The sequence below is a fragment of the Phragmites australis genome, chromosome 3, assembly GCF_958298935.1.
Source record: "Phragmites australis chromosome 3, lpPhrAust1.1, whole genome shotgun sequence".
NCBI lineage: Eukaryota > Viridiplantae > Streptophyta > Magnoliopsida > Poales > Poaceae > Phragmites > Phragmites australis.
In genome coordinates, this window is record NC_084923.1 from 12439461 (window position 1) to 12456117 (window position 16657).

General features: G+C 40.9%; 1 protein-coding gene across 2 annotated transcripts; it reads left to right on the forward strand.

Moving 5' to 3' along the window:
• The first annotated feature begins 5265 nt into the window (after positions 1–5265).
• LOC133912196 (kinesin-like protein KIN-5B) lies at positions 5266–13834 on the forward strand. 2 transcript variants are annotated; one of them, XM_062354806.1, is made up of 23 exons: positions 5266–5394; positions 8001–8127; positions 8341–8496; positions 8581–8918; positions 8993–9131; positions 9726–9823; positions 9918–10074; positions 10155–10224; positions 10295–10371; positions 10495–10548; positions 10633–10713; positions 10820–10931; positions 11048–11134; positions 11220–11395; positions 11490–11651; positions 11750–11857; positions 11950–12108; positions 12187–12270; positions 12347–12552; positions 12655–12756; positions 12857–12966; positions 13045–13196; positions 13435–13834. In XM_062354806.1, exons 1-23 carry the CDS (start codon positions 5378–5380, stop codon positions 13648–13650), a joined length of 2988 nt encoding a protein of 995 aa, XP_062210790.1. In that variant the 5' UTR covers positions 5266–5377; the 3' UTR covers positions 13651–13834. The 2 variants fall into 2 exon arrangements, with proteins under 2 accessions (XP_062210790.1, XP_062210789.1); XM_062354805.1 differs by lacking the exon at positions 5266–5394 and adding an exon at positions 7339–7755.
• The last annotated feature ends 2823 nt before the right edge of the window (positions 13835–16657 follow it).

Here is a 16657-nt window from a genome sequence, read left to right on the forward strand (position 1 = left end):
GTAAATGAGGTAGAGAGACAAATTCGGCATGAGGGATTTTTATCCTGTGGTATCGGTGGCACAGAAGCCACCCTTAGTCCACGTTAAAGCTCCACAAAGGATATGCTCTCGGTCCTCAAATCTATTCTAGTCACGGCTCTTGAGATACCAAGTCACCAAGACAAGGTCTCAAGCACAATGAGCCACCAAGGCGAGGTCTCACCACTAACCTCTCTTTCGGTCACTTGTACGCCGTCTTCACTTTGGAGCTATAGTCACAAAGACAAGGACCTCCGCGTCCTTGCACAATCCTCTTGTCGCCGCTCCACACCAAGTCAGAGAATAAATAAGTTACCGGCGAGTCACAAAGACTCCAAGGTGTCGGCGTACTAAGAGGTACAAGTTTGGATCACTTCTTGATTCACACTCTAAGTTTAAGCACTTAGCAACTCTTCTCTCTAGGCATATAAGCACTAATCACTTGCTTTCTTAATTGCCTTGGATAAACACTTTATGCTCTTGGATGGCTTGGATATCTTTTTAGGTGTATAAGGGTTTCTTTGAACTCCAGCTACTTCAAATGAATAAGTGGAGGGGTATTTATAGCCTCAACCCCACGGACTAGCTGTTATCCCAACGACTCACATATTCTGTGAACACCGGATGATCCAGCGTTAACAGAGGTACAAGCATCAGACCATCCGGTGTGTAAATTCTCATAAACTAGCCGTTGAAACTCCACTCAGAGTTCTTCTGAACACTGGATACTCCGGTGTATACATCCCCTTCATCATCGGATTATCCGGTGAGTTATCCTGAGCCAGACCGCGCCAAACTTCTTCTCTGCACAAAATACTCCAGTGTGCACTGTCTTCATCACCGGACCTTCTGGTGTGTAGAATTTCTTCTTTTTAGGGTTTTCCACATACTCTGTTAAATGCTCCAGTGAAGCCTCCGGCGTGCACTGCCTTCATTATCGGACCTTCCGATGTGTAGAACTTCTTCTTTTCTGGGTTTTTCACACACTCTGTTAAATACTCCGGTGAAGCCTCCGGTGTGCACTGTCTTCATCACCGGACCTTCCGGTCTGTAGAACTTTTTCTTTTCTGGATTTTTCATACACTCTGTTAAATGCTCTAGTGAAGTCTCTAGTGAAGTCTCTAGTGTGCATATTCCTTATCACCAGATCATCCGGTGAGGTAAACTGTCTCTGGACATAATACTTCGGTGAGTGCAATTCTTTCAGCGCCGGACCTTCCGGTGAGAACAATTTCTCTGAGACTTTTTTCAATTCAATCAAACCTTGTCCTGGCTGCGGTAGCTTCTTCATGTATTGCATCTATAAGACCTGCTAACATATATTCTTGACAAATATGTTAGTCTCATTGACTATGTTGTCATTAATCACTAAAATCACAATCATGATCTAATAGGACCATTTTTCGCTACAGGTGGCATTCATGCCATCGATACCACAAGAAAAATCCCTTGTATCGAGTTTGCTCTCTCTACTTTATTTACGTTTTCGCATTTACATTCTTGCAATTTACCTCCTTATATAGGTTGCAAGTGCTTTGATCGGTAGAGTAGATACACTAGATAAACCTAGAGCACATTTAGATAGAAATTGATATAGATTTATCTTGTATTGTTTTTTGAGCCGAATTAGTTCCAAGTGTCCTAATTAACCTCTCCCTCTCTTAGGATGTCACCGATCTCTTCACCAAGTATAAGCACACTATTATCTTAAGGTGGTTTAGACTCCTTTCAAATTAATTCATTTTCATGGGTACTTCCTTCAGAGCAGCCAGTTACAACCTCATCTCATGTAAAGCTTCTACTTTGTACCCTGCATCTGCATTCTGGTTCATCACTTCCTCAATAGTGTGGCTTTTGTGGTCCTCTAACACATCCTCCCACATGAAAATGTTGCATTTATGCAACTCATGGAAAAAACAACAATAACCTTCAAAATCCAACTAATGTTGCACACAGAAACAAAACTCACCCTAGCATAGCATCTGAGGAACACCCTATCGTAGTTGACCAGAGTTCCAACCCTTCACATTGCAGTTTTGCTCTTGCTCTTGCAATCGCAACAAAATCTGGACAAACCCAAATATGCAGAGCCCTTGGACCCGCTGGAAGCACTCCTCTCTGCCACTCTCTCTCTCTCTCTCTCTCTCTCTCTCTCTCTCTCTCTCTCTCTCTCTCTCTCTCTCTCTCTCTCTCCTCTTATGTTTGCAGCCATGTTCCCACCGTCGGTTGGCTATTATAACCATGCATGGGTAAAATAGTCTAGTTTCTGGTCAAACTCTCTGACTTGACACCGTGAACCATCCGTTGCAAAGTAGGGGCAAGTTGGTGGCTTCAAATTGGAAAAGCAGGGGCACTGACACTTTTGGCCCATTAAAGAAACTAGAAGAATTAGGGAAATGAGTTCAAATGGAAGATAAAAATTGTTTGCTAAATGAATCCCAATTTGTTGAACGTTAATTTTGAGACCATGTTCTACTATTTGGTTTGATCTTGTAGTCCAAAGAATTCCATACCATGACATATCTAGGATAGTAGTCATTAGTGAAAAAGGAATAATTATACAAACAAGTGAAGTAAACCCATCCCCAATAGTCCAATAATTCTTATCTTTAGACCACTCTGAGCCGTTTACAAACGAGTGAAGTAAACCTATTTCCAATACCAACCGCCATGTGGAGTTAGGTGCTTGAGTTTATAAAAGCACAAGCATATGTTGAAGTAGCTCTATAAAAGCCGTTTACAACTCATGCATGAAATGACTGTCGCTTTCCAGCAAATGAACCCCTAAGTTGTCATTTCATGCTTAAAGCTCCATCGTGTGGTCACTTTGTGTCTGAAGACTTAGTCAGGATAGAGATTTTGATATTTAATTTATGACTAAAGCTCTGTCGTGTGGTCACTTTTGTATCTAAAGACTGGTCATTTCATGGTTAAAACTGAGTCATGTGGACATTGCATGTCTAAAGCTTGATGCACGACAGAGTGTTGTCATTTCATGACTAAAGCTCTGTCGTGTGGTCACTTCGTGTATAAAGTGTGAGTCACAACAGAAATGCTCTGCTGTTAGCAGTGTGTTATCATTTCATACTTAAAACTGAGTCGTGTGGCCAACTGCTCTGTGACGTATCTGGTTGGTGGAGAATGTAATAGCCAAATTCACAAAATTGAAAATAATTTTAGAAATTAGTCAATCACATAAGAAAAATATTAGTGAATTTTACCAGATTTTTAGAGAAGATGGGAGGGGAAAATAGAGCTATGAACAGTACTTCTAGTACAGTCAAGGGGTGTATATGTTTGAATTCAAATTGAATAAAAAGAAAAATATCAAATGAAATGATAAAAATGCATATAAATAGAGCATTATAAAGGAACTCACTTTTTCACCATATAACCTAGGGCTGAAAATAATTTTAGAAATTAGTCCATCACATAAGACGAATATTAATGAATTTTTTCAGATTTTTGGAAATTTATTTGAGGCCCTAACAATTGTTAAAAATTATAAAAGTAGTCTTTTTAAGAATTTTAGTTTTAATTCTACACAGACTTTTAGGTGAATCTAATTAAAATGGCTGCACATAGATTATAAAATACGTAAAAAAATTCTAGAATTTTTGGAGCAACAGAAAACCACTATTTTATACAGAGAAGATGGGAGGGGGAAATAGTTATGGACAATACTTCTGATGTAGTACTGTTCACACGGGGCTTACCGCCCCTGATGAGGTGCAAGGGTCTTACCACCCCATCAGGGGTGGTTAAGTGATGCCATGGTACCATGTGTGCTTACTACCCTCTCAAGTTGCGATAAGAGCCTAACCGTTTTATGAGAGGACAGTACACATCTATTCTTGTAAATCTTTTCATCAAAGGTATATTTATTTAAATATTAACGTTAAAAAATATATAAATAAAAAACCCCTGGAAACAGTCTTCAAGAACATGCTCAAAGTTAATTTGAGTCAGGCCCATAATTAGGCTCAGATATACATTTACTGGGTCTAAGTTTTCAAACAGGCCGCAACCCACACGCTCGGGGCCCATCATGCCAAGAGCCACACGCGCTCCCACTCCCACGAAACCATGTGTCCACACGCGGCCTGTGCAAAGAGAGCCCACAGACTCCGAGGCTCCAGGCTTTGGTTGGAGCCTTGTAGGGGGCTGCCAAACCGGTCATGTTAAAAACTAGAGTAATCTCTACTACTTAAAAACACATAATGCTTCATTCTCGCGGTCTACCTCTTCACGTCCTGTCCACATGCTGACAGGTGGCCCTCCTAATCTCCTCCCCCACGATCCCGCTCCCGAGACCCCCTTGGTTTTGATCTACCCTCGAACTGCGCCGTCGCCTCCTCCTCCCTTCCCAACCCAGCGCTATCGCCTCCTCCTCCTCCCCTCCCATCCTAGTGCTGCCACCTCGTCCCCTTCCATCCCAGCGCTACCGCCTCCTCACATTGCCTCCCGGTGCCGCCTCGCGCCCCGTTCTCCTCCCCCTTCCCTCCCCTTCCCAGCGAAGCCATCGCTCTCATGTGCGCCTCTCCTCCTCGCAGGAGGCGCCGACGTCACCCCTGCTCGCGTCCTGCTTTGACCCCGATGGCGGCTGCTACTTCACCACACAAGTGATGGACTCTCCTCCTCCTCCTAGGTCTTTGCGTCCCCTTCGATCTGAGATTTCTCTCGCGAATTCACCTCTCCGAGGAAGTAGATCATGGCCAGTGATGGAGAACCCCACGAAGGAGGAGGCTGGCGGGGAGCTGGCGTTGGAGATCGAGTCGTCGGTCACGACAGAGGACTGGCATCGCGCGCTCTCCTATGTCGTGCCTTCCGCCGTCGTCTTCCGCACCACCGCGCTATGCGCCTTCGATATCGAGGTCGCAGGCACCAACTACGCCACGGGATTCGTCGTTGATAAGTCCCGCGCCATCATCCTCACCAACCGCCACGTCGACAAGCCCGGTAGGAGCAGCCTCCTTTCCACTGACCCTAACGTCCCCGCGTCGTGTATTCGTGTGATTTGTGAATGATTCATGTGATGTTGTCGTTGGGGTGGTCGCGGTCGTAGGGCTGTGGTCGCGGAGACGATGTTTGTGAACAGGGAGGAGATCCCTATGTATCATTTGTACAGAGATCATGTGAGTGTATATTCTGCTTGATTCCATTTTGTTCTATTTTATTTTGCTTTTCCCACGCTAATGGCATAATGTTAACCCAAAATTTCCCCCTCTTCTCTCAAAATAGGTACATGATTTTGGTTTTTTTAGCTATGATCCAGGTGCCATCAAGTTCCTCAAGTACGATGAGATTCCGCTAGCACCTGAAGCAGCATCTGTCGGGTTAGAAATCCGGGTCGTCGGCAATGACAACGGCGAAAAGGTATCCCTGAATTGCTAGCTTACTCTCTTTCTGTTGTGAACTCTCCCGTGAAGTATAATGCATTGCAAGGCTCATGTTAGCTACGACAGCCCACAACAATTCTGTATTGGTTTAAGGGAACAAGGCATTTTAAATTGCTCTCGACCAAGACTTGCTGTTTTATCTTTTCTTTTTTTGTGCCATGTGAAACAAATCTCTTGCGCTTGCAAAATTTAAACGTTATGTTTTATGAAGCAAATATCCAATGTATCCTACAGTCCATGAAAACCTCTTTGGTCAAATCTTAAATTCTTGATTGCTACATTTTGACATATGAAAGAATGATCCCATCTTTAAGATAAAGAGAAACCTTTGGCAAACATTGTGACTGATGAGCTTGTGAGAGTTCGGCATTTGAGGAAAAGGACAGTGCATGCACCAACCTTTGGCACACAGTACATGCACACACTTGCTCTGCCCAGAATGTCATGTGAATATTTAGAAGTCAGTTAGATGAATGGTATGTGAAAGTATAATTGCTTTGGTTTCAATCTTTTTTTCATCCTAAGACCAGGCCTTTCAATCACAAAGAAGTAGTTTTACTTGTTAACATTTGGTTGGTCCAGAAGAAGCCTATTTAACAAGCTGGCATGTAAACGGAATATAGGTGCGAGCCAAACAATCATTCAAATCAAAACATTTGGCATGCCAAGCTAAAAGAAGTAACTTGGAACAAGTTGTTTCTATTCAAGGTTGATTCATAATTGTTTATGAATATTTTACATCTAAATTTTTAATCGTTGTTGTGCTAATTAAGCTGATGGCGACACATGTTGTAGTATTAAAATATTGTGTCTTCGTTGTAACGAATGAGCACAATACTAGTAGTACTAAAATTTGATTTAAAAAATAATTATATTTGGCTCGTGAATAAACTAAAATTTAGAAGGCGGTCAAAAATACGGGTGGTCATCTAATACTTGTCCCACTGCTAGTTAATTGTAGGTACGGACAATTTATTTTAACGCAATCAAATTTTGGTTTCGAACCAAACCTGACATTCTAATATTTGATTGTTTGAAGAAATTGAATAATAAGATGATATTAGATGGGATGCTGCTAGACGTGATGTTGCTGGATAAGATGGTATAAGTAGTTTGTTTGGTTGAATGTATACGATGGTGCGAGAATGTGTTTAGTTCGTTGTATAGAATGGAACGATTTAGTATAAGATTTTGTTTAGTTGTCTGAATGGTTCGATGTTGGATGAGCTATATAGTATGATAAAATGCATATAAATAAATTATTGTAAATGAACTTACCTTTTCATCACATATTTAGTGCTAAAAATAATTTTAAAAATTAGTCAATCACATAAGAATAATATTAACGAATTTTTTCAAATTTTTGAGAATTTATTTGAGCCACCAACAATTACTACAAGTTATAAAAGTAGTATTTTTTAAGAACTTGAGTTCCAATTTACATAGCTTTTTTAGAATGTAATTAAAATGGATTATACATAGATTATGAAACGCAGATAGAAAGTTTTAAAAATTTTAGAACAATAAAAGACTACTATTTTAATTTTTGGTGAATTTCGGGCACTGTTCACGGACGATTTTACCGAGTCGGACCTGGGACGGCTTCCTTCAATTCGCCGAAGGAATATTCTTCAAATCTAAATAACCTCATCATGTACCGATCGGTACCATCCATTAATTCAAACAAGCGAATGACCTTCAGATCATCTCCAATCATATCTTTTTTATTTCTATTTTTTTTCGTTTTCATTTTTTTTATTTTTTCTTTAACTTTTCTTTCGAAAGGATTCAAGAACAAGAGAGAATATCATTAAAAAAATAATACTGATAATTTTATCATAAAATCATGAAAGAAAACTATTAAAATACTAACCGTTGGACTTAGCCTAACCAAACACTGCCTAAAATTTGGTCCGGCTTCTTCGTGTCACAAAGCAAACAGGCCTGACTCCCCGCCGCCGAATTCAAATTTCTCCGCAACGGAAAATCCGCGGCCTCCCTCTTCCCCTTTCCCCTCCGATTCCGCCAAATCCTCTCCCAAATCCTCACGATTCCTTCAAGCCCCGCCCCGGATCGGAGATTCGTAGCGCAGGGGGGCCGTCCCTGTTGTCGCCGGCGGTATGGCGCAGACGCCGAACCCAAGCAGGAGGTCGTGGGTCGGGCCGGCGCCGACGCCCTTCCTCACGCCGCGGCCGGAGCGGCGCCAGCTCGAGCTGAGGTGGGCGGACGGGGGATCGCAGAGCTCCTTGCGCCGCAGCGGAGTGGGCGCCGGCGGAGGCAGGGGTGATGGGGGCGAGAGGGATCGCGAGGTGAACGTCCAGGTCGTGCTCCGGTGCAGGTGAGTTGCTCGGGAGTGTGGAGATAGCTTTTTTTATCTGGAGTGTTGATTGCGTAGTGACCGCGACGATATCGAACGGGTGGCTTGCTGCTTGCTGCTTGCTGCTTGTGCTAGTTCATGGTTCCGAAGACAAGCGTGTGCTTCATGGGAGTCGCGAGATTGCCCTGTGCTACAGATCATTTGCGTAACCGCGTCTGGCTATAGCTAGCGTCGCTGATTCATTTGTCCGACTTGTGCGTAATCAGGCCACTGAGCGAGGAGGAGCAGAGGTCGAATGTGCAGAGCGCCATCTCTTGCAATGACCCGAAGAAGGAGGTCACGGTTCTGCACAGCCTCTTCAAGCAAGCAGACAAGACGTTTGCCTTTGACAAGGTAACGCATCTACGGATCCATGTGTTTGCTGTTTGTATTGTAAGATCCTTTTTTGATGATTGTAGCGGTGAACAGTTCTAGTGTCATTTGGGTTCCTTACTGATTCTAAAAGATCCAAATCGTACACATGGCAAAACCTTGACAGAAATGCTGACTAATGATTGATGTCGTACCATCAATGTTCTTGGACATGTGGCTGTTGTTTTGTCCCAGGTCTTTGGACCAAAGTCTCAGCAAAGGGCGATATATGAGCATGCTGTTGCACCAATTGTCAATGATGTCCTCGAAGGTTATAACTGCACTGTCTTCGCCTTTGGGCAGACTGGAACTGGGAAAACATATACCATGGAGGGAGAGATGAGGCAGAAGGTACCCAAAATATTTTGAAATCATCTACCAAGGCAGGAAGTTGCTTGTAGCTGCTGAATAATTTTGTATCATCTAATTTTTTAGGTTAGTGAACTGCCGGATACTGCCGGTGTCATCCCTAGAGCAGTGCGCCATATCTTTGATATACTGGAAGCACGGAAGGCTGATTATAGCATGAAAGTAACCTTCTTAGAGCTCTATAACGAAGAGATAACAGACCTTTTGGCTTTGGAGGACCAAAGCAAATTCCCTGAAGATAGACAGAAGAGGCCTATAACTCTTATGGAAGATGGCAAAGGCGGGGCAGTCATAAGAGGGCTTGAAGAGATTGTTGTCTACAGTCCTGGCGACATATACAGCCTTTTGGAACATGGATCAGCTAGGAGACGCACTGCTGACACTGCATTAAATAAGCAAAGCAGGTTATTGATCATTCTACTTTCACCTTCTTTTGGTAGTGAGGTTGGATGCTGAGCTCTGCATTCTGCACTTGCAGCCGATCACATGCCGTTTTTTCTATAAACATCCATGTCAAAGAAAAAACAGTAGGGAGTGAGGAACTCATGAAATGCGGGAGGTTGAACCTTGTAGACTTGGCAGGATCAGAGAATATAGCTAGATCTGGTGCAAGAGAGGTACTTCTTTTTCTATTGTCATTTGCCACCCATTAGTGATTGCATTACCTGTTAGCCTGTTCTCCATATCTTGTCCAATTGGATCACTTAGTTTAATCGGTCTATCCACTGTCTCTATCGTCTTCTATTCAATCACTTGGTCATGATAAAGTATGTGCTAGAACATGATTGGATATATCATGTATCATGTAAATAGGTGTATTGAATAATGAAAAATTAGCTCACTACCATCACAAACAGGTATAAGTTGGAAAAAAATGTCATACTATGCAAGGATGATATGGGGGTTCTGGGTTTACATGTCATCAACACATCGGATGATGTTTTCCAACTCTGTGGTCTTTGTGCTGTTCTGGGTTCACGGGGTTACATGGCCATTGAAGGACCCAATTCAGTTCAGGAATACTGCATACCCCGGGAGTAGTCATCTGTATTTTGGAACTTTATGCTCTCAGTAAAATGGACTGTTCCTTTTTTTTTTACCAAGAGCTTTGTATGTCAAATAGACTTATTGTAAATTCAATCTAGAATTCCAAAATTATTCTTTTAGCATGCCAGTCCTGTTTGAAGTCATGATTTCTAGCATGCTAATAGGGTAGAGCAAGAGAAGCGGGAGAGATGAATAAGAGCTTATTAACCCTGGGGCGTGTCATCACTGCGCTTGTGGAGCATTCAATTCATGTGCCATACAGGTTGTACAGCTGTGCGTTGTATTGTATGAAAGCTCATGAGTAGTTTATTTATTGTGCATGGCACTAATGTATATTCACTTGAAACTTTTATCAGGGATAGTAAGCTCACCAGACTGCTAAGAGAATCGTTGGGTGGCAAAGCCAAAACATGCATCATAGCAACGGTCTCTCCATCTGTACATTCCTTGGAAGAAACACTGGTTACACTTGATTACGCTTCTCGTGCTAAAAGCATAAGAAATAAACCAGAGGTTCAACTTCTATTCATTCTGGGTTTTTGAAACTTTAAATTTGCTTGATACCCTTGTTACAAACTTAACAACCACTGTAGGCAAACCAAAAAACATGCAAATCTGTTATGCTCAAGGATCTCTACCAAGAAATGGAAAGAATGAAACAAGGTTCTCTCTTTTCCTATAGATTTCCTTCCGTCCCTCACATTTTTATAGGATCTCACAAGTATATTGTCAGATGTCAAAGCTGCAAGGGAAAAGAATGGAATCTATATCCCTCATGAAAGGTTTGTTCTAGAGGAGGCAGAAAAAAAGGTACAAGTGTACACCACCACCACCTCCTCCAAAGCCTTCATATTTTTTTTATTAAATGCAGTTCTTATGGGACTTCTGTGTAAGATTTATAATATTCTTAATTGTTTTGACTATTCGTTGCAGAAAATGAGGGAAAAAATTGAACATTTGGAGCTCAGTCTTGGAAAGCAGAGCAAAGTATACATATCCCCAATCCCGATTTTTTGTTTTTATTTTTTTAATTTAAGGTTGAACTGAGTCATACTTGTGGTGGCTTGGTAGGAAGTTGAAAAATTCAAAGGTTTATACCTAGCAGAACAGGAACGCAGCTTGGATTTTGAAAGTCAGAACAGAGATTTGAAGGTAAAGTGCTTTGGCGAATTTCTTTTCTTTTTTCTTGAATAACAAAAACTTTGTACCCATTTGTTTAGATTCCTTAGGGTCCTCACATTTTGTTATCCCTATTTAGATAAATCTTGAAAGCTGGAAGCGAAAGTTTCTAGATCTTCAAGAAGCTCATTCTAGAGCCAACATTTCGCTGAATGAGAAGGATTTTGTAATCTCAAATTTACTTTGTGCCGGTAATTTTTATGTATATTAAGTAATTATGCTAATTTCTAACTCGACAAATTAATTACATGTAATAAGCTTCAATCTCTGATCATTTAATTTTATTGTTATCAATAATATTGTATAGAACACTTAATTCTGGAGCGTGCAAAGGATATGCACAACACCTTGGAGAATGCATCTGGAGATATTACCGTACTTGTTAACAAACTAGGTAAATAGTTAATATCACCTAATTTAATCCAATCTGCTGTTTCCTTGTACTGACTGTTCTTCTTGTCTTTCATAATCATTTATAGAGAGGCAATCAAAAACTGAAGCTGAAAATGAAGGCTTGCTATCTGGTTTTCGGTCTGAATTGGATCACAGTCTCGGAGTTCTGCATAACACAGTTGTCGGATCAGTTTGTGAACAACGTAAAATTTTGGAGTCTATGAATGAACAAACGAAGTCATACTTTTCAGCTAAAGCTGAGGTGCCACTATTCAAATGCTGATTTTATTTACTTTTAAGGATTAATATCCCTCTCCCAGTACACTAAAATAGCTGCAACATACAATTGCTTCCAGTCAGCAAACCAATTGGAGAGAAGAATTGCAAAAGCCAAAGATATGTATGTCTCTGGGGTCCAATGCATGAAGGAGCTCGCTAATACCCTAAAAGAGCGATCCATCATAGATTCCGAGCAGATGAGGTTGAATATATCTGCTCACGCAATTGCTGTTGACAATGTATGAAATAATAGAAACTTTCATATAAGTACAATCTAATGCAAATAAATGAAGTGCTGAACACAATCTAATTATTGTCTATGTATAAACACTAACAGTTTCTAGCAATGATGGTTTCGGAAGCTGAACAAGTTCTGACTGATGTTCTGACATCTACCTCAGAACTCAAGGAACTATTAGCCTTTTCTGCTGAACTACAAAAAGCAGTATGTCCCCTTGATGTTATTTTATTTCATGTGCCTGTATGGAACATATTTAGCTAGATGCTGCAACTCATTCAACTGGTATTTTTTTGCAGGGATTGCAAAGGAGTCTTACTTCTGCCCAAGCCATGTCAAAGACATCAATTGATTTCTTTAGAGATATCAGGGTACATGTGTCTAGGTTCATCAAACTTATGGAACAGAATCAAACAGAAAGGTCCTCCCAGCTTGTTGAATTTGACAAGGAATTTAAGGTAGTTGATTTTGGTATATATCGTGATATACATTCCATTTATGAACAAACACTCTGATGACACGATTCCTTTTTATAGGAAAGTTGTGTTAAAGATGAGCAAGCTGCTCTTAACAAGATTGCTGGAATTTTATCAGGATTGACTGCCAAGAAAACTACAATGGTCAGACTATTTATTGCATGAGCGGGTAAAATGACCTTATTATGACTTCAGCTTTAACCAATCTACCTATTAGCAGGTTTCAGAATATGTAGGACAGCTGAATGAGAGATACAGTGAAGAGCAGAAACATCTGAAATTGGAAATGTCCAACCTACAGCAGGTTTCAGATAACGGCAAAAAAGAGTCTGTGGCTTATGCTGGAATTGTTGAGAGCCAATTCCAGGAGGATAAGTCATCACATGCTAAATTAAATGATCAAATGGAGGACATCTTGCAGCAATGGTACCCATCTCACTAGGCAACCTCAAACATAATGCAATATGAATATGTTATTCTCCCTCGAAGTGCTTCTATGTTTATGCTGAAGGAACATTGTTGTTGCAGCTTGAAGAAAGGTGACCATTCCGTTTCTTATTGGTCACGTACTCAATCATCTTTGCATAATCTTTGTAAAAGCTCAATCATGGAAGCTGATGATTTTATCGAGTAAGTTGTAATCATCTTAATAAAAGTTATCACTTTCTTCGATGCTCTGAACTTTAACAGAGGCTTTTTTTGAAGTCCCTTACTCATTTCTTGTATGCAGAGAAATAAGAAACGAAAATGAAAGTATTTTCCAGGAAAAGCTGCTGCTTTCTTCACAGAATGATGCAGGGTTTCATACCATTACATCTGATATGTTGACTGCTATAGAGAGTAACACATCTACCTTGGTACTAAATTTATTTTCGAAAAAGACGGCCTTCTCCTTATGCAGTTCGTGCTCATTTTCAGATTCTCTCTTACTGGATCATGAAACTAGAAATATAACAGAAACTGTCTCTGTCACTTTCTTGGATCATCTGGATTTGCTGGATAAAAAACACAGTGAAGGCACAGAATCTTTAAGAAACATGGCAAGTAACTCTCTTGAGAAGGATTACATGGTAAGTGTTTTCATTCCGTCCTGCAATTCAGACTAGAAGTGAAAAGGCAAGCAAATATATTGGTGTTGACTTACTGGCTGAAAAATAGTTGATTCCTTGTTGCGACCGAACTGTATCAAATTATGCGCCTTAGGACATGCTTAACATTTCAAGTGTAATTACCCTATGCACTCCACCATTATATCATTCTTTTACGATTATACTATGTCGATTACCCGTGCTAATGTTCTCCCATCAGGTTAATAGTCCGGTTAGGCATCATCCACGGGAGATACTGACCAATGCATACAGCTTGGAATCAATTGAAGAACTAAGAGCTTCTGTGCCAGATCTGGAGGCGAAATTCAGATCGGAGAATAAGTTGGATGAAGTGGACAAAACGAAGCAATACTTGGATCCAAGAATACGTGCTCCTAGAAGTCCTCTCATGCCAGTCAATCACTATAACGAGTGAAGGAAGTAGCAATTGTAGAATGCTGTAAAGATGGCAAGATGTCTTGCCGATTTATGACCTCTTAATTTACTGTTCCTCGGCTGTGGGATGCTGCATGCAAAGATTCTAAGTAGGGTTGGAGACCAAACAATTTGTACTATTTAAAAACTATATGATCTTCTTAGTGCAAGTATATTGGTACACATCACCTGTCCTATAGGTTATCTTATGCAATGCTATGTAGGATTTTGGGCGAGAGAAAGAGTTTGTTGTTTTGTGAAGCAGCGGTCTCATCTATACACTTATAAAATACACGAGTTGTTACAGGATATGATCAATTTTTACCATCCACCCGAGTTAATCAAACGGTAATCATGCAAAGTTGAATCTTGTTTTTCATTCAAAAATACATTTAATCTTTTATTATTTACCTCCTATACCTAGATGTTTAATATTTACCTTTTATATATTTTAAAAATATATTTAATATTTCTTTATTTGTCTTTCATATCTAAACATTTAATATTTGATTTCTATACATTCACCACCGAGTTTCTCTAGAGGGTGTGCCGTCTCTTGCATTTCGCCTACAATGCTAGCTTTTTGGAGAGAGTGTGTCACCGCCCACACATTGCTCCCACCATCATCTACCACAGAAGTTGCCTCTATCGCGCTATCTTTACACCAAAGTATTATGCGAGAATTATTTTCATCTCCTCACAAATTGATCACCATTTTGATCTTGCTCACAGCGTTGCTATGGAAAATCAACTCTAGACGATACGGTCCCCTTCATCCTACTATCTAGGTACTCACCATTCTCTTTTCTTCTGAAATTAAATGATTATGTTGTGAATTTCGTGTATACAAATCTCACTTTTGTTATGTTATTTTTTTAATTATTCGGATTGTTATATCATGGATTGATTTTACATTGTGTGAAACACATGTGCGGTTGCTAGTTAGTTAAAATTTAGGACTATGAGACCCATTTCACGCTATTGTACGAGTTGTCGTATTCATTTATTCCATACACAAATTAAAAAATTATGAGATTAAGACCGTTGAAAAAATAATTCATTGTAGAGGTTTATCTCAAGATTACATGTCAATATATTGACACCATTGTACTTGCACTTAGTGTTTCTGCTTCCCAAAATTTCTAACCAATCCAGTCAGCGCTTCATGCCTAAGGAAACTTGCATGTGATGTTCAATTTATTTCTCATTGCTGACATACATGGTTAGTCCAAAACAAGATAAGTACTAAAAGGTTGCTAGTATGGTAGATATCTCGTGGATATCTGTGTTCCTTATATGACCGTACTTTCCTTTTTATGACCTTATAATATTTGATTACTTACCCCTTATTGGTTGCTTCGGGCTTCCTGGAGAGATGATCACATATTCACAAGAAGGAAACGGGCGTGGAGAAGAGAATAATGTGGAGAACTGCCTACCGATCATCAGAGAAAAGGAGAGAAGGGGAGGACAAGATGCAGAGCAGCGGAGTGGAACGGAGTCTGCAGGTGGCCAAAGATTCGTATCGTCGCCGGCGTCGCCCACTGAGCTAGAGGTTATTTCCTATCTCTACTTGTTTAAGCATTTCCTTTTCTTTTTCTCTGTTTAGGAAAAAGCTGTCCATTGCTGCTTTGTTCGCTCAAAGCAGAGATTTCAGGAAAATAAAATGACTGCACTGCCTACTTTTGTAGTGGCGCCGTGTTCAGATCTGCATCTCCATTAATTTGCTCCTGTTGAAGATGAAGCATAGCCTATCATGTTGCAATATTTGCATTTGGTTTTTGGCCACTTACGGTTGAATTTGTGAAACATAATTATTTTAGTACCCTTTTTCACAGGCCGATACGAGAACAGGCAAGCCGCAAATGTTGTGGTATGTGAACGGAGCAGTACAATTTCAAATGTCACTTGCACAAAAACTGAATATATAGGCAGTCCATATGGACATAGGCAAACTGTGAGCTTTTTATTGGTGTGTTGCCAATTTTATTCCAGAAGGATTTAGCCTCCTAAGAAAAGTATGGATTCAACATTTGTTGGAGCTTTTGGAATATAGGCAAACTGTGAACCTTTTTAGTGGTGTATTGCCAGATTTTTCCAATGGCTCTAGTGTCCCAAGAAAACTAGGAATTTAACATTTTTAGGACCTTTTAGTTAGTGATACACCATTTTTTATTGCACATGGATAATAAACTTTATGTAAAGTTGATGGTACTTAGAATTACTAACATAGCTTTGGAAATATACTGATGCCCGTATTAGTAATTCTGTAACCCAAAAAATATATTAAATTTCTTTTCCCCTTGCTCGTTTTCTTTGCAGGAGCGCGCTGTTTTGGAGGGAAAACTCTTCTGGGCCAGAACGGAGCTGCAAAATGTCCTCGCCTTGTCTGCAGAGGCTGATGAAACAATCTGGAACCTAGCCGCACTTGCACGGAAGATGATGCATGAGAGGGACGACGTGAGGAACCAAGCGAGGATGATCCTCACTGATTTCGAGGCGAGGAATGCCCAGATGATGACGCTTCCAGGAAGGGCATACTCCAGAGCTGCAAGGCCCGATGCCATCGCCGCCACCGGCAACAGCCAGGCCCTTGCTCCTGCACCTTTCAAGCCTTTTGGTGAGATGACACAGGGACAACACTCCCGGACTGGACCTGGCTACTGTGTTGCATCGTCCAGCAACGCCGGCCACAGGAACCTTGCTTCTTCAATGGACGCACACACTGTCCAGCCGCCTCTCTATGGTTTCGCTTCCTCGAGCCAAGATTACTTCGATCCTGACATGTTCCTGGTGGACGTCGCCGAAACGCCGCAAGATCTCGGTGCCACGGCAGGAACCGGCCCGGGGGAAATTTCTGGCCGAGCAGAACCCCCCTGAGGTGGAAAGGTAAATCGGCTCTGCTCCATGCTGAAGGCCACGGTCAGGCTCCCTAGTTGTTCGTATGTTGGTGCTCTGCTCGTTGCTCACAGAATCTGTTGCTAGTATGTGCACTGTGTAATCCTCGC

Bases quoted from the DNA above. Each gene is read 5' to 3' on its own strand.
- LOC133912196 (XM_062354805.1), top strand. From the start codon at position 7,538: ATGGCGCAGACGCCGAACCCAAGCAGGAGGTCGTGGGTCGGGCCGGCG. The intron at 11,396-11,489 runs GTGCCACTATTC...AATTGCTTCCAG, and splicing joins ACTTTTCAGCTAAAGCTGAG to TCAGCAAACCAATTGGAGAG. The intron at 12,553-12,654 runs GTACCCATCTCA...TTGTTGTTGCAG, and splicing joins GAGGACATCTTGCAGCAATG to CTTGAAGAAAGGTGACCATT.